The 19,502-nt window shown below is 32.7% G+C and overlaps 1 protein-coding gene across 1 annotated transcript; it reads right to left on the reverse strand.

Annotated features, from left to right (window-relative positions):
* Positions 1 to 8,299: 8,299 nt before the first annotated feature.
* Positions 8,300 to 15,512, reverse strand: LOC139485882 (uncharacterized). Its single transcript, XM_071270533.1, has 2 exons — positions 15,399 to 15,512; positions 8,300 to 10,382 (listed from the first exon to the last, which is right to left on the reverse strand). Exons 1-2 carry the CDS (start codon positions 15,403 to 15,405, stop codon positions 8,404 to 8,406), a joined length of 1,986 nt encoding a protein of 661 aa, XP_071126634.1. The 5' UTR covers positions 15,406 to 15,512; the 3' UTR covers positions 8,300 to 8,403.
* Positions 15,513 to 19,502: the final 3,990 nt, after the last annotated feature.

Genomic DNA, 19,502 nt, shown 5'->3' on the forward strand with positions numbered 1-19,502 from the left:
ATAATAACAAAAAAAGGACGAAAGATACCAGATGGACAGCCAAACTCATAAATCGAAAATATACTGACCACGCCTGGCAAAAAAATCAAACATGGAAAGAAATCAAACAAACAAACAATAGAACACATGAAACAACATAGAAAACTAGAGAATATGCAACACGAACCCCACCAAAAACTAGGGGTGATCTCAGGTGCTCCGGAAGGGTAAGCAGATCCAGCTCCACATGTGGCACCCGTCGTGTTGCTTATGTTTTAACAAATCCGGTAAATAGTCTAATACGGTAGGTCACATTCATGAAAGGGAAGGGGATTGTAGTTACGACCTAAGGAACATATCCGATATCATTTGTGAAACGGTTATTCCATAAAGGTCAACCTACTCGTGGTGGCGTCCGTAAAATTTACGAAGGAGTAAGTTATACACACTTGTATGCACAATAGTTATATACAACAAATAGAAAACATAAAACATATTTGAAAGACACAGCTGTAACCATTTCTTTATATATATCAGAAAGGGACATGGCTTTTACATTTTCATAGATTTACATTGTTAGTTAGATCGAATTCAAAGTTTTAATGCCATGTCATGTTTATCATTGTTTATGTAGAGAATATATAGCTTTTTTCATAGATTTTGTTAATTATTTAGACTTAAAATGTAGTGAGTGCAGTTTTATAATGATTTGCAATTATATTTGTTATGAGTGTGTTCTTATTAAAACGTCAGATTCAAAAGTTTTTATAATGTTTAATGTCCATTGGTTTAGATAAAACTTTTTGTCTCGGCTGCAACAAACTTTGAAGAATATGAATTATACTGATTACATTCAGTAGTCTACGACAATGCAAACTATTAATATGAAGCTTTGTATTTCTTAGCTAACCTAAATAGTTAAACGGATGCGTGTAATGAACTATGTTTTTCTATGTTGTGATGTTATGCTATTGTTTCGGAAAAAGGGAGAAGGTTTGGTTCCATTAAAACGTTTAATCCCGCTGCAAATGTTTGCACCTGTCCTAAGTCTGGAATCTGATGTACAGTAGTTGTCGTTTGTTTATGTAATATATACTTGTTTCTCGTTTCTCGTTTTGTTTATATAGATTAGACCGTTGGTTTTCCCGTTTGAATGGTTTTATACTAGTAATTTTGGGGCCCTTTATAGCTTGTTGTTCGGTGTGAGCCAAGGCTCCGTGTTGAAGGCCGTACTTTAACCTATAATGGTTTACTTTTTTAAATTGTTATTTGGATGGAGAGTTGTCTCATTGGCACTCACACCACATCTGCCTTTATCTATGCTCAACGACAACAAGTAATTTAATCTGACTATAATTCTATAATTTCAGATTCTGATATATATTGACAATGTTCTGCTACTTAAAAATGTAGATTTCAATGAGTGCTTACATACAATTGAACTGGGGTCAATTTCATATGTTAATACTCTTCACGGTATTGATCCAGAGGGACGACTTTTAAAAAAGTTATACTGCGGCGATTATCAAGATTATTGCTCCCGTTTGAGATCAGTCAGCGATACGACACGAAAAGTGAAAAAGTCGGATTAGTATCCTCAATATTCTGGAATGTCCTATCATTGTCTGAACGCAGTCGTTTAAGTTCGTAACAGATTCTACCGGTCGGGAAGGGGTCCAAATAGTTCGGCAAAGCACCCCGACAGTTAGGTGCGTCCCGTAACATCGGGAAAACTCAGCCGATTATGTCTAGTCGGATTACAATCGTGCCTATATATATGTCGTAACAGATTCTGCTGTATCGGATCGAATTTCTAACAATGTTCTGTGTATTCTGGACGGTGTCCTGTGGAACGGGAATGATCTGGATTTTTTTATTGTTGTTTTTCTGCCGATTGGATCCAGACTGCATCCAGATCTTGTCGATTGCTAACCGTTTTTGCAAAAACCGTTCCGAAACAGTCCCGTTATTAATTCGAAAATCGTCAATGATACCCACGTCAGAGTCCCGACAATTACAGAATACAATACGACTAAGACCAGACAAAGCCGTTTGTAATGTGATAAAGCGGACCGTGGTAGGATTACGTTCCGACAAAGCCTGATCATCCCGAGTATACCGACAGTGTTCGAACGGATAACTTCCGTCAGCGTCGGTTCATTGTCTGGTCACTGTCTGATCTCTGTCGGATTAAATTCGGTAGATTGGGGACGCAGTCGTGACACACTCGCTCAAATTTTACCAGGCAAAAGATACAAACCGGATAAGAAGCTGATATAGAACGGAATTATTGGGATAATTTCGCTTTGAAACGGTTGACTATCGACGCTTCCTGAACAATAACTGATTGTTGTCGTGATTAAGTTATTTTAGTGACAAATTTTGATTAAAAGTTGAATTTCCATCCACGATTCACACGAAATACCACTCTGAAAATGTTTTCCATTCTACTGCCATGATAACTAGTACTTTAAATGAACTATACTAGTATATCACAACGAACTCATTTACAACAGTCGCCTTACAGAATTGTTACGTATTCGATCTGGACACATGCATTCCAAGTGACAGAATGAATTCTTGTCGGGCGTTATACCAAAACTAATGTAGGCTTTTTTATTAGTTATGAGTGGTTATGAACTACCTGTCAGTTAACTGCAAGTACTCTCAGATATTTACCTAGTGCCTTTATGTTGTTCGGATGTACAAGTATCCGGCCACATCCACTGTGCTTTTGTCCATCTGATGAGTTAAGTGTTTTTCAACTGATTTTTATAGTTCGTGCTTATGTTGTACTGTTATATGTACCTGTTCCAAGTCAGGAGTCTGTAATTCAGTGGTTGGCATTTGTTTATAGTTACCTTTTTTTGTTTTTCGTTCTTTTTTTATATTTGTTAGTTTCTGTGTCATTTTGGTCTCTTGTGGATACTTGTCTCATTGGCAATCATACCACATCTATTTTTATAATTGAATGCTACCGCTGAATCTTTAATAAAATGATAGTCTGCAATTTTGGAGGCACTCTTGACATTGACAGTCACATAGTCCATCATTACTCAAATAAGAATAACAAAGAAAGTTAAGACAATAAGCATAAACTAAAGGCTCAAAGTGATGATTTAGAATGATTATATCTATTTCCACTTGCAGTTCATATGGTATTAACTCAGAGTTACTGTGAAACATGTGAAATATGATATCATCTGTAAGCAATATTTTCCATGATTGAACAATACTTTTTTTTAAAGATTTAAAGAAAAATTTCAATTTAAGCAATTGGTGTTGAATGCACGACACATCCATGACATAGAGAAGTTTTTCGGGAGTACATTTTGATATAGAATACTCGATGATGGTTGATGCTGTTTCTTGTTGTTTTATCTTATAGTAAAACGATGCTAACATTAACCACCCAGAAATAGCGTCATGTTGAATATTCTGTAGCAGAGTACACAGACAAGAAATATATTGTTTGTATTGGTGTCTATAACTACTTTTAGTACTGTTTAGTTGAACAGACTGCGCATATTGTCCAGACCACAATGACAAGAAGTACGTGTACAAGTATTTTAGTGAGGATTGATGAAAGGAAACTTTCTGATGTAAACCTCTAATTGTTCGCAAAAGAATCCCAATCAAAAGCATCATTTGTCAAACATGATAACAATGAATTAAGTGCGTTTGAAACCTTCATAGAATGCAATGTATGTGCTTCAATTTCAACCATCCACGTTGATACATAAAAGTTAGAAAATTGATTAGAAAATCAGGTACATCGCTTTTCATTACAATGCAGGTTATAAAGTTTCTCTAACAGTTTTTCACGAGCGCGTCCCTCTATTTTGTTCTCAAACATGTTGTTTTCTGGTATGAAGTAATGTAAACAAGCTGAATAGTGAACGGAATATATCAGTCTGCTTAAACATTACATGAAACAATGTAAAAGGTTTTCAGGTATCCATATTGATTGTGGTAGTTCTTCTGGGGAGGGCATACCGTATTAATTGAGGGTGTGTATAAGTATTTATGAGATATTTGTTCATTTTAAATGTCTGAACGTACAAAGCAGCTACTTTTGCCTATTCTCCAGGACCAAACATATCGTGTTTCTGCATTACAGAATAGGACAAACTCTATAATATTCCGTGGCTGGTATGAAGGTTGTGTGCTTCATTAGGGGTCCTGACCATTTCTTTCATGTTGTATTAAGCTTTGACTACTGATATATATAGTCAGTATTTCTTTTAAGCGGAGATATCTACTATATGCAACCATTGGTGGTTTTGGAAATAGCTCCCTAAGAAGTCATTTATAATGTTTTCGCAAGGCTTTATTTATATTAATCCTAACGAAAAATGATATTTAGTTACAAATACTAGTGATATTTGATTGTCAGATTCTTATATAAAGCAGAGTAACTCTGACCGTTCGATTTTGAGAGCCGAATCACAGTTACGATGTATTTCATGCTCCTTATATCCCCGTTGCTTAAGATGGCCTTCGAATTTACAAATTGTATCTTTGAAATTCTGTGTGCTGATGTTGTTTCGGTGGTGGTAAATTCAGAGAAGTCTGTTTGCTTATGCTTATGCATAGATGTCCTATCGAAATATTCATATGTATTAGAAGGTTTGATATAGCTCTTTATATCAAGGATACCAGTGCTCCTGAACCTCATCCCTTTATGTACGACTGTATCGAGAAAAATAGATTACACTAGTAATTTTGGGGCCCATTATAGCTTGTTGTTCGGTGTGAACCAAGGCTCCGTGTTGAAGGCCGTACATTGACTTATAATGGTTTACTTTTTCAGATTGTTATTTGGATGGAGAGTTGTCTCATTGGCACTCACACCACATCTTCCTATATCTATCTTCGTTTGATATTTCCTAAGTAAACTTTAATTAAGGGTGATGATCATTTGCTTTTTAAAAAAAAATCCTCAACTTCTTTTCGTGTTGAAGGAGCTATTATAAACGCATCATCTCTATACCTACCGTAAAATAAGATCTTATTTTTATACTTAAATTTTTCAATAATTTTATTGATAAATTCGAATGTTCGAATATCACAAATCTCTGGGCTGTATTTTACTGCACTACTATAAGCCCGTCTTACAGATTGAATAATGCATAGAACTCCATGTTAGTTTACATGCTGGTGCTGTCAAAAAAGATTAAAATGCAATCCCGATCAGGTCTTAAATATATCCCTTGAATAGCTAGTTTAGGAAGGAGTCTTAATCTGGGTCTCTCTTTCAATGAGCCTCGAAGAAAATCAAGAGTTATTCCATCAATCTCACCATTGTCAAACATCCTGCTGATTTGTGTTTGGATATCATTTCTAATCAGTAATAGATAAGGTTATTGTATCTGGGACAATATCCCTAATGGACCTAGGCTTTGAGATGAGGAACACAGATTTATGACTCTCATTAAAAGATTAGTCCGCCATACAATTGTTGAAGCTGTGATTTAAAAAATGACATAAATGAACTTGGACTGGTGTTTTTAGAGCTGATGTGATGTGAAAAAAAGTATACAAAAATAAACCTAATCAAATAATTACGAAGGACATATTTTTAAAGATTTGTATAGTCAGAATTTGTGGTTAATTCCTGAGGAGAGTGACATTTATAACTATCTCTGGGGGTTGGACACTTGACGGGTAAACAAATCACACTTGAAAGATTTTTATTCTGCCTATAACATGTATAAAAATCATTAAAAATATGTCCTTCGTAATTATTTAGCGTCACACATGTGCAAGTGGCTCAGCTTCAATATCAGCCATTATACATATCCAAGTTTACGATCTGGCCTTAGCAACAGAAGAAAACGTTAACATTACTGCCTATGGAGAATTCAGTAGGCATATTGCACCATCTTCATGTAATGGATAGGCTTTCACTGCCTTAAACTTTCTTTAATGTAGTGTGTCTTTTAAGCTATTACAATTGCGCCTCCTTTATCGAAAATATTCAGGCATGTTTCTCAAAGATTGTAATCCTAGCTGTTGTTTTTAGTGAAATTGTAGTAGTTATTTCGTAAATCAAGTATAGCTAATTCAAACTTTGTTAGATCTAGATAATTTTCAAGTTCGAATCAAGCAAGTGTTGGTTCATAAGATGATTTCTGTCGGAACGGATGCATTCCCCGACTTTCTGTATTGCCAAAATGAAAACCACATCGCAGTTTTGTGGCAAATTCATTAAAGTCTGTCACTATATGTATGCCTATGTTACACTTCTTAGGCATAGGTATAACTTTCAAACCTCTACCTAGAACTATGTATTGTTCGTCTGTCAATTGACAAGTGGCTAAGTTATATACATATTGTTGAGTGCTATTATTTCTCTTTTCTTTCTAGAAACCCGACTGAGTTATCTTGCTTTTTGTGTAACAGTTTTTTCTTTCTTTTTAAATCTGCGAGCCCTTTATATTGACTTTTATTCTGATAGTTATAATTGAGATCACAGTTATACCCGTTACGCCAAAAAAAACCACAGTGGAAAAAACAGCTGTCTGCATTCACAGACAAATGAAAACTGAATGCACAAATGTTATCGTACATCTACTAAATGATGAATTATGATGTTGACCTCAGCTGACCTTTTATGTCAGTGTTTGGAAAGTAAACATATTTAACCCAAATATCGATACCTTAATTAACATGTATAACTCCACTTATCTGTATTGAGGAGTAGTAGAAGTGGTATTGTGAAAATTAAAATCCATTTTAAGATGAAAGATTAACACTTGTTTTGTCAAACAATAAATAGAAAAATCCAATGACAACATGCCAACACATTTCCACACTAATTAGTAATAATATGAATTGTCTCCGTGTCTTTTCCTTTGGTAATATGGTCCATAGTGCTTTTCGAATTGTTTGCTACGGTTTGCTGCTTTGAATTAGGCTAGATTATTGTCATTAAGGTCTTTTAATTCTCCTATTTGTTTTACATTATTGATCTTGCTGTACCTGCACTACTTTTACTTGCCATTCCAATTTTTTCCTTTGCCTTGCTTCTTATAGTGGTTATTCCAACCATATTTCCCCCAAGGAACCGTCTCATGTTCGAATAATTCTGTCCGTGAATGTATTTCTTGTTTTTTTTTCTGTGCGGTCCCTTAACATATGGTTCAACATTGCCTAGATCAGGGATGTATCTCAAATTCATGTGAGAGAAAGGCGGCATATTATGTGATGTTTCGCCGTACACCATTCCTTCTCTGGCTTTCGTTATGCTGAGTCTCTGGTTCATTACTTTGGGTAATGGTCGGTTTATGCCATTTACATCTATTCGGTCCAAATCATCGACATCACTGTCGTTCATTTCATAAGCAGCGATCGCGAGAGCTTCTTTGTTTAATGGTCTTATTCATAATATGAAAGAAAATAATCTAATTAATAAATACGTGTCAGCAAATGTTTTACAATGGCAGGATTTCAGAATGCATTACAGAAACCCTTATCAAGTGTGAGTCCCTGAAAACAGGAAATACGGTCCGACATCAATCACAATTGAAGCGATACATGAGAAGGTACTAAAAAGGACATAATTATTCGGAACTTTTTTTGTGAAGAACTGGACAAACTAGAACTCATTTATATGGTGACATCTTTATAATGTCTTGTATTTGGCGTCGTTGGGTTTCTGTTTCGTTGATGATTACTCAAATCGTTTTTTAGAAAGCAGCATTCAATTCTTGAAAAAGAAATATTGTCAATGAGTCAATCAAATTTTAATCTGTTGGAAGACAAACATAATCACAACAGAAGAAACCAAAGAGCTGTCCTCAATCATTATTTCGAAATTAAGACTCTTTTTCTCGAATCGAACTGCTAGATTGACTGAGTTATGATATATTGATTAGTTGTACCACTTTGAACACTGTAAGTTTTTTCATACATGTAGTGGCCAATTTTTTTTGTTAGATCATCCAAACAGTAAAAACCTTGAGAATTGAGATGGAAGCCGCACTGCCGTGGAATGTGGTCATACTTACAGCATCGGTTTATTCAGACTTGCAATGAAGAAATTGTGTGACTTAGGCCACTCAGGTACCAATATCCCTCCAAACCGGTAGTGTGTAACGTGGCTAAATATAAGTGGTTAAAGCGTCAAAAGATTTGATACATTAAACAAAAAATATGTTGCAACAATCAACTTTCTTGTATTTCCCACTTGAACTGAATTCCTAGTTTAAAGATTTGTACTGAAAGAAACAATAATTTCTAGAAAACAAAAAATCCATTTAATCATAACACATTTCTGTTTGATATATTTTATTTAATTTTATTTAATTTGCAATTTATTTGTACATGTTAATGATCGAATATCTCTTAATGTTTACGTTAAATCTTATGTTTGTCAGCCGTTAACATGGTTAACAAATAGTTCAACCAAATTCACTTATATCACACTAAGTTCATTAGTAACATTCTATTTACAGACGTGTTGTATCTTTGATCCGGATCTATTTTCACTGACCGCATAAATGCTTGTCGGGCGGATTCATTGTCTCCTAATAACTGAAAAACAATCCCAAGAACAGTGTAAGCTTTATATTGAAAATTTTTATCATTTTCAATAAAATATCTTTCTTCTATAACAAGTTGTAAAGTATGTATGCAATCCTGACATTGTCTGACATTATTGAGATGATAATGACATAAAAACATTAGAAAATAGGCATAAACTATAGAGGAAATGATAAAGGGTCTATCCTCTACTTCCATTTGTAGCTCATATGGTATTAAACGTGAATTTTCCTTAAATATTATAAAATCTACAAGTATTATTTTCCACATCTGTACCATACATTTTCTTTGAAATACTAACAAATCGTTCAATCGGACATGAGTATCCGACATAGTCATGAAGCGGTTTATTTTTTCGGGAGTACACTTGGCTATAGAATACAATATTATGTGTAAAGCGTTATTATATTGTTTTGTCTTATAGAAAAACGAAGCTAACATCAGCCATCCAGATACAGCGTCATGATAAATATTCTGTAACAGAGTACAAAGACAGGAATTATACTGTTTGTATTGGTGTTTATTACAACTTCTAGTACTGTTCAGTGGAACAGACTGCGCACATTGTCCACACACCAATGATAAGTAGTAAGTATATAAGTATTTAAGTGAAGATTGGTCACAGGAAATAATCTGGTACAGTCCTCTTTTGAAATTATAAGTGTCCACTTTTGAATCAATAGGCACAATATTTGCCAAACATAATAATTTTGAATTTAGTGTTTTTGCAACCTTAATAGTATGCAGTGAATTAGGTTCAATCTGAACAATCCACGTTGATACACTAAAGTTAGATACTTGATCTGAAAATAAGATGCATCTCCATCCGTATCTATACAGGATATAAAGTTTCTCTAACAGTATTTCACGAACACCTCCCTCTATTTTGTTCTCAAACATATTGTTTTCTGGAATGAAGCAATGTAAGCAAATTGAATACTGAACACAATAAATAAGCCTGCTAACACATCGCATAAAACAAGGTATAAGATTTTCTGGCTTCCATATTGATTGAGGTAATTCTTCTGATATCCAAAACATAATTGTTTTAGAGAAATAAGAACAAAGTAAATCTTCACAATCGGTGTAGGTTGCTATCACATCTTTCAAAAGAATTTTTAGGAGAGCATAACATATCAATTGAGTGTGTGTAAAAGTATTTATTAGAATTTTTTCACCAACAGAAAAAGAAATTCGCCATTCTATATTCTCTTTTGGTGATCCTTTAACTCCGATTGGTACAAAAAGCACTCCTTGGTTTATAATACGTTGTTTGACATTATAACCAGGCCATGAGTTATTTGATCTTGTTATCCATTTTGATGCTTGAGATGTCCATTGCTTACAATGTAAGCAAAGGACTTGGTCCATAAATCCGTCTTTGTCAGATATACTTGGTCCATGGATTTTTGAACCATAAATATTCATTGTATTATCAAGGAAACCTTGTTTGCATAATGTGCTCGAAAGATAAAATGTTCCATTAAGTTTTTCACAGAACTGTAGTAAACTTTCAAATTGATTACCAGTAAGTTCCACCACCATCTGAGTAAAACAAGGTTTAAGGTCGTCTGTTTCCGTTCTCAAATATATAAGATTTGGATTGAGTCGAGGTTTTATTCTATCTGTATCAACCTCAATAAATTTTGCTACATCCATTATATCTAAATCACTCCCTCTCATCTCAAGCCCTTCACCAAAACTTCCACTTGTGATAGTGGTATAATGGTTGTTGTTTGTCATAACATCCCTGACAGTATTCATCAGTCTTAGTGTTTTAACATGATTTTCTGTTCCAACTATGTTAAAACACATAAAACGATACAGAGCTATTGATATGGTTTTTGTTTCCATGTCTGAAATAAACAAGCTATTACTTAATCGATTTATCATAAAAAATACAATATAATATAAAAATTTACCTACATTTTCTCCTTTTAATGAATTTGTTAAGATAATGTCCTTAATATTTCATCGTCTGTTTTACATTAGTTAAATATTTGCCCTTGAGGTAAACGGTCAATGATGTGGAAAGATCAGTTTCAATGTATGTGATATTGAAACACGATAGCAAAAAAATATAGATTATCGTTGATCATCTTAACAAGATTGATTTCAAATAATTTAAGTACTAATGGTATTCACAGTTAATCACTTTTATAGGCAAATTGTCTTAATACCACATAATAAAAAAGTCGTTAAGATAAATTCGTTACATATTGTTCTAATGACCTAATACGATATATATAGGGTCAGTAAATTTCATATGGGGTGAGAGGGAAGCTCGAATCCCCATATTGAATTTACTGACCGCATATATATCGTTTAAGGTCACTATATAGCTAGCACACTATGTAAAGAATTTATCTTACCGACTATCTTAACATGTGTTAAAAAGATTAGTGGTCTATAAACGTGATTTTTAATACCATAAGTACTTAAATTATTTGATTATCTTGTCGATTTTATCTTATTGAATGGATCTGAAATATAGGGATTTGAAAACATTAATGTAATTGGAATAGTTCATCTACAATTTTGAAAGAGTACTCAAAATGTTATGGTATATGGATAATTAGGAAGTCTTTCACTAGAAACTAAAGTTAAATTTAGAATGTTATCGTTTTAGAGTAGAATGACTAAAATAAAAAATAAAAACTTAGTTGTACTACGTATAAGCTTATTTTAAAACTACATAATGCTGGTATTTGTGAATTTAAATGGGTGCAATTTGTAAAATCTGTGTTTAACTCATCATTAGGTTATATGTTTCTCAACCAATACTTTAAAACACAATAGCAAATAAATATAGATCATCGTTGATCATCTCAACGAGATTGATTTTCTCGCTTAAACTGGTACGTGTAATCGACTTGAGATGACCTGATAATCTGTTTATCGATATTTTACCTATGACGACGTTGACAATTTCATGTTATTTGCATTTGCTCACGCCACGTGCCCCATTACATGTAGTTTTTAGCGATAATTTTTCATATCACTCGACTCCGCTGATAAAAAATAACTATCAATAAACAAGATCAAAGAAATCTTTCGTAAAATAATGATAATGACAAAGATACGTTAAAGATCATATGTTAAATATAAGCACCCACCATTTAGTAAACTGTTTAGTCGGGTATTTCTGGTAAATTTGGTCCTTTTGTTTAATTTTAATCCAATATCTTATCAACAGTGTTTATATTTTAATGAATTGGTCCGACGGAAGTATAGATTTTAAACAAAGAAATCAATTCACTAATTGTCGGTGCTATAAAGCTTTAAGCGCAACTTTTGTAGAATTTCGGGGCCGTCAGCTTTTATGGGTGGACAGATGCAACGGAATAGTAAGAGTTCATGCTCAAATGTAATGCATCATATATTTAACGAACGGGACGATTTTAATATTGAAATTATAAATTTACACACTTCTACCGCGTATAAGGTATACACTTCGCAACTCATACCAGAATATTAAAATCGTGACGATCTACCAAGAAAAATTAATGAGACATGGTGCTCAGGATTGGTACCGGGTGGCTTTCTTTTCAAAGTACATGTATCGCAAAAGGTATCATGACCATTAAGATAGATAAATAGTTCATGTCAATTTCAGAAATTCTACAAAATAGTCTCGATTTATTTATCATATCTGTTGACGAAGCGTACCATAATCTGTAAAACTGAATCGCAAGATATCAAAAGAATTAAAACTTAAACAGTGTTAAAAGTAAATAAAAACTGACGACGATATTGGTTAAAAGACCAAGAGATAAACAGCAGAATACAAAACACAACATTGAAACGAAAGATTGAGTAACAGAAACACTCGGTTTGATTGGCGAGTATTTGGAAAAAAGAAATATTAATCTGATCAATTACAATATTTCACATGTTTAATTAATATAAATTAATATAAATCACTATAAAAGCAAACAGCTATTTAAATTAACAAATATAGGTCCAGTACGGGCTTCAACATTTAGTCAAATTCATACTGCATGGTCTTCAATTCCAGAATTGAAAAATGTAAACAAACGAAAAATCTAACCGCCTGATTAATGTAAATATGAGTAAGGAAGAAACAAATATAGTATATAGAAACAAACGACAACCAATGCATTACAGACTCATGTCCCGAGACATACAGAATGTGGCGGGGTTTAACTTTTCCAAGGCGCGCCAACCCTCCCCTAACCTGGGACAGTGTGTACCAGTGCAACAAGCTATATGTAAAATCATCTTCATTTTCATCAACCGTCAGAAGACATGGTTTAATATTTCTACACATTTCACTCATGAACACGTTTCTGCACATGAAAGGTTATACTCATTTGACTCAAACTTGCGTAGTTTTTCATCTCTCTATAACATGATCAATGTTTTGTTGCAACAAAATATACAGGCCTTCCTGTTGAACGACTGCATTCTAGAGCGCGCACAAAAACCCGAAACTGAGGGACAACAGTCATATAAAGGTATATTGTCATTGAATATCAGTTTAGAAACTTGCTCGCTCTAAAAGGGGGAACAATTATGTTTACTTGTGTAATTTTTGTAGCATGAACGATGATAAATTGCCTGCACGGAGTTCGCCCAATTCACATTCAAGTTGATGTTCATCTCATCCAATCTTTTATTCATTGCAGATAGAAAAGTCGACTTCCCTTTACTGGTTAATTAACTAAACATTTCAGTCGAGTTTGTTTTTTTGCATATTAAGCACTGCATAAGATTTAACGACTTTTGTCTTTTCTTTGGACTTTAAGAAGCAAGTTTGAACGGACTAGACGAACCGTACATGTCACGGAATATTTACTGAAACTATCCGTCAATTATTTAGATTTTTACAATAAGACTTTTCGGACATATAATATTTAATCATTGGTCAAAACTGATGTGTTATAACAAAAACACAGAATATAAACGTATGCAAATAAAATATGTTCCATATATAAGTGCACTTTAATTGAAAATATTTGTATAAACATGTCATAGGGAAAAAGGTAGTAATTTCATATATCAGTAAAGAGCAAATTATTGACTAATAAACAAAATGTGACGGAAGGCTAGTGATAAGGCTCCGTGTTGAAATTTAAGTTTTTTACTGCATTCTTTTTCCATTGATTTCATCAGTTTTTTTATATTAAGGTTCCGAAATTTTTATCAGCTTAACATATTATGGGATAATTTGTGTTACTACTAAGAAGAAGAAACTAAAGTTTGTGTCTGAATTTGGAATAAAAATTACCTTAATTTTAAACAGTCCAAACTGAATAGAATATTTTGACACTGTATCAATTTAAAGTAAGCAAACATATACAATTTTTGATTTTAAAAAAGAGGATTGAAACATGTGATATTGCGTGTTCAGAAAGGTAAGGCATGTTCCATCTGTCTGAGTTATCTCAATATATTTACAAAATTATATTTAACTTTAATTTAACACTAATGTCATACGAGCAAGAAACAAACAAATCGATATAATAAATCTAAATTAACTAATGTTAAAGCACAGAGCTTGATATATTTTGTGGAAGTTATAACTGTTTAAACAATACATCCTGTCCTGCTTCGTCTGATTTGTATCGTTTTTTTAAATCTTGGTTCAGTTTGACTGTAGTCAATTTGATCTTTAATTGTTTTCCTGATTCACTAACACACATGATTATTGTGATTAGCTCAAATTCTTTTTTTGTATTCCTATTTATTTTCTCATTCAAGGCCATTTTTACAAGGTAATCAGTTGTTGATGTTTCTACTTAATTGGCCTACATGCAACAGCGAACACACGTTTAAGCATGAACGTGATTAAATCTCATTTCAGAATTGATACGAGTAAATCGGTAATATATGTAAGAATCATTGGCGCTGTTCAATATAAATGAACCATGCTTAAAAAGTCAAATGAACCACTTTTACTTGGCTCTTTGAAGTACATCACAATTGTGATACTTGATATAATGTAATCGAGGATGTGATTTAAGTTGAAAATGAACGGAATGTAAGTATAATATTTGTCCTTTTGATTCGTCGTCAGATTACGAGATATATAGACGATACATCGACTTGAACAGAGATTTTGTTAATTTTAGTGCACAGTCTTGAATTTTTATTGACTGAACTGAAAACACACATTTTTGCAAAAGTTGTTGTCTTCCAAATGTCCGTTACCCAGATTCACAGAATGAAGTTTCACATCATGTTTTGATGTATCTGTCTTTAAAATTGGCACAAAACTTTCTTTAATTGTGAAAAGTAAAATGCAAAACTGTATATTTATCTAAGTAAGAGAAATATGTATTCAGAACTTGTGATAATTTTTCAGGTGTAATTCACACAAACCAAATAGAAAGAATATTTCTCAACCAAAAACATAAAATTATTCCTCAATCAATTGCTCATTTTTATAACCGACGATTCAGAATCGGATGCATGTTTTACATCAAGTCAAAAGGAGTTAAGTGAAATATTCTCATCTCCCCCCTCGTTTCATACAACAATAGCATTTTTGTATATTCCACTTAACACAAAGGATATAGTTTTAATATTGTATTTTTACAATCGGATCTAAAAAAAAACATTTAAACTGTTTAATCGAAATACATTTACTTGAAATATGTTTGACAGTCTTTTAAAAGTTGTTAAACTGAATTCACAAATATCACAACAAGTTCATAAGAGTCATTCTCTTTGCAAAAGAATTAAATCTATGATCCGGTGATACTTCAATTGACTGCATGAATGCTTGTCGGGCGGATTCGTTGTCTCCTGATACATTTAAACCAATACCAATAATGTTATATATCAAATATGTTAAAATAAATGAATTAATGATATTACAGAATTTACAACTTTAGTATATAACATACCTGTCATCGTTGTTGATCTGTTACGGTTAATGTAAAAATCTATGTTTCCCGTTTTATCTGCAATAGTTTGCTATTCTATATAAATATTACTATACCACCTACACATTACTTATGGCTGTAGTTTATAATTAATGACACGTATTTGTCATCGGATAAGTTGATCATTTCCGCATCTATTATACATTTATAAGTAGAAGTCAAAGGTTAAACAATAATTTGAAAATAAACGGTAATAGAATGAAGGTTGGGGTAAAATGGAGGGAAAATGCGTCATGAATATTTATTTTTGGAAAATGATATCAAGAATGGTTCCAATGTACAACAATTAATATGTTTTTTTGTTAAGGGTCATCCATAATTGTCAACCATTTTCCAAAGTGTACAAAACATACACTTTTTCAGACCCCTCACCCTCCCTCAAAAAGTGTACATCAACCATTTTCAGATTTCAAGAGAAGAATCAATCATTCTTAATAAAAAGAAGATATCCTGTCTATTATATTTTAGATTAATATAGAAATTTGCATTGAAAAAAAACTAAAACATATCTGACTTTTTATTTGATGACATATATCTGTGATGCTTGTGTTTTGTCAGAATAAAGAATACAAAGATAAGTGTTTCCCCTATCACACAGTGGGAATGGTAACTCCAATAAAAAGGGCACCTAGAGCATGCAAAAGATTAACAAAAGGGCACATAAATTATGCTAAGAATCTACGAAAGGAAATGGTTATATTGCATTTGTAAAGTATGGACTGACAGTTCTTGATGGAATCAGAGCTCAAGACAGCAATCAATAAAAGTGTAATGTTTTATTTAAAAATATTTTGAGTTTTTAAATTTCCCACCGGTATTTTTATTTAAAAGGTCCCTGTAAATATGCCATTCATGGCACTATTATCGTTTGTGTATATATACTGTAACGTGCACATCTATTGGATATTTTTTAAGTTAAGGTTAAACTTCACATGAAGGTGCTCCTAATGAATGGAGGCTTATGCTAAGAAAAATAAGTTTACTTCCGGTTTACTGGTTTACTATTTTGGAATGCATTATGGACAAGGAAATTAATCAAAGGACCAGTTTAAAATCTTTTCACAAAATGGCGTCTTGTCAAAATCAAAACATTCAAAGAATTTAGTGTTTCCATCGATTTTGTTTATTAAACAGAGTTAAACGATAACGATCTATAATAAATCAGGTGAAATTGACAATCAGGGGTACTGAGAAATGCTTGCAAACTTTTTATTTAAATAATTTACTAGTTCACATTTTTGAAAGATTTAGTTTTTATAATTGATTTGATCTTTTAATCGTTAAATCCCGATTGCGTAGACTTATGATATCGAAATAAATATCATCAAGTGAAAATAATAAAGAAGAAATAAGAAGAGAAACACACCCAAGCCAATTATCGATTTTATAAATCGACTTTCCCTACGGAAACCATATAAATTCCGGAAATTAAAAAAAATGTACGGTAAAAATGTTGATTTTTTAACCCCCCTTCCCCCAATTGTACGTTTTGTACACTTTGGAAAATGGTTGACAATTATGGATGACCCCTAAGTAGATAGACATGTAAAAGTCACCCAAAATGTTATTCACAGAACAATCAATAATCTGATTGACCGCAGATGCTAATTTTTTATATCTATTTCAAAGAAATGACACAAAAACCGTTGCAAAAAGTTTCACAATTACCAAACAAAACAAAAAGGTAAACAGTTTTTTGTTTGAAGTATAATTGAATAAAGTCAATGTGAAATTAAAAGGATACACACACTACAGTTGTTTAAAGTACCAAACTGCATAGAAAAGGTTAGGTAACTTCTGCATTGTTAGCGATAAATGGCCACAATTCGGTATTCAGTTATGAAGTATAACCGCTAAATAGAATTTTTAAACTTATAATATTGATTTATATCTCGATACGTAATGACAAAAGGTTGAATGTGGTATTTCAATGATGTTATACAAATGTTGACATTGAAATATTTGACCAAGCTTTGTCACTTCACAGATAATTAGCATGAGTCAAGGATTTACACAATAAGATAAGATACATATTAACATCTGTACGAAATACATTTTGTGGTAAAATATCTTAATTGGGAAAATCCAAGATCCTAAAACATAACAAATTTAAAGAATAAGCAGAAGAAAAAACAGTCAACAACATTACCGAAAAAGGTGAACAGATAAGAAACATACCACAAAACAATGTGTTTCAATTTAAACTGTAGAGCAGAGCATTTGCTTTTGGCAATCAGTGTTTGCAGTTAAGATTGAAGAACACATTAAAATGTGAATATGAAAAAAAAAGATTTTTTCGAAAGGTCGTCATATCTTAAATAAAGAGTAAATTTTAACGCTTATTATATATAAACAGATACACAAGAATCACCAAAAATACACTGAAAAGTATCAAAAACCACGAAAGCAACACCCAATTGATTTTGAAAACCAAATATAAAAATACAAACAACGTACAACTAACATATAAGCTGTAAAATCGAATGAATGCATATTAGATAACTCTTAGATAAAATGACACCAAAATTAGCATTTATAGGTCGCCGTACGACCTTCAACAAAGAACAAAGCCAATACAACATAATCAGTTTTAAAAGGCCACCGAAAGGACAAATGTAAAACAATTAATACGAGAAAGCTAAAAAGAAGTATAGGATACAAAATAGTGAACGGAAACAAATATGTAACACAGTAACAGACGACAACCAATGAATTACAGGTTCCTGATTTGGGACAGACACATACAGAATGTAGCGGGGTTACATTAATGCCAACCCCACTCCTAACCTGAGACAGTGGTATAACAGTACAACCTTATGAAAACAATCACTAAATCTTGAGCATACATATTCAGTCCATATAACATGAGATGGTAACTGTTCAAAACATGATGCGTTTTAACCTATATTACATGTGCACAAACATCATTGTTTGCATAATTAAACTACTCGTGGTTTAACTATAACACACAAAACAGAAAAGACTCACAGTAAAAGCTAAAAACTAGATGACAACAAACTAGGAGGAAAAAAATGAAAAGGCAAATTATTTAACATATAAATAAGAACCAGGTGTGTTGAGCATGTTGAGTATTGCTTACTTCTTGCACACTTTTTATCTTCAACTTTCAATTTTTAATTTAATATAATTAACACAAAGATGAAGACATAGTTTAACAATGTATATATGTACATGTATAGTTTTGAATTTCCTTTTGACAGGAAGTCTTCACTTTCACTTAAGTTCATACTTAATATACTTGTATCAATATCCTTTCACGATAAGTGATATGAAAAGCGATTTTGCTTTTGGCAAGGTATTTTTTGTCGACAAAAATTAAATGTTCTCATATACATTTTTATACGATTTATTGATTGATTATTGTTTGTAAAGTTGGGCATTTTATAGAACAATTTCGGCATTTAAAACAAAAAAACACACGCACATACATACACACACACCCTTCCCCTACACTTATGTATATTCACGATACATTTTTGAAACAAGAACATAAAATATCAGAACTAATAGGTAGGATTGAATCAAACGGGACGAAGAGCAAGGAAAAAGGAATGTCAGTCGAAAGAGGGTAATATGGATAAGGACAGACATTAACCCTTGGACCAAGCTTCAAATGAACCATTAAAAAGTTATGGCGAGAGTTCTTTAAATAAGAGGGACGAAAGATACCAGAGGGAGAGTCAAACTCATATGTTGAAAAAAAAACTGACAACGACATGGCTAAATGAAAAGACAAACAGACAAATTATAGTACAGAAAACACAGCATAGAAAACAAAACACTAAGCAACACAAACCGCACCAACATTTGAGTGATCTTAGTGATCTTAATGTGCAGAGAACGTAGCAATTCTTCATAGTTAAGCATCGAAATCCCATTCCCCTTTCTAATCGTTTTGGCTTCGAGTTAATACATCGCAAACAGCTAAACTGATGTTTCACTTTGCCAGGTGGTTTACTGTCGATTGGAAGATACGCATACTAATACTGACTGTATTTCTGTATACATTTCAAATGCATTTACATCTTCACCTGACTGAAAAGA

The sequence above is a fragment of the Mytilus edulis genome, chromosome 8, assembly GCF_963676685.1.
Source record: "Mytilus edulis chromosome 8, xbMytEdul2.2, whole genome shotgun sequence".
Taxonomy (NCBI): Eukaryota; Metazoa; Mollusca; class Bivalvia; order Mytilida; family Mytilidae; genus Mytilus; species Mytilus edulis.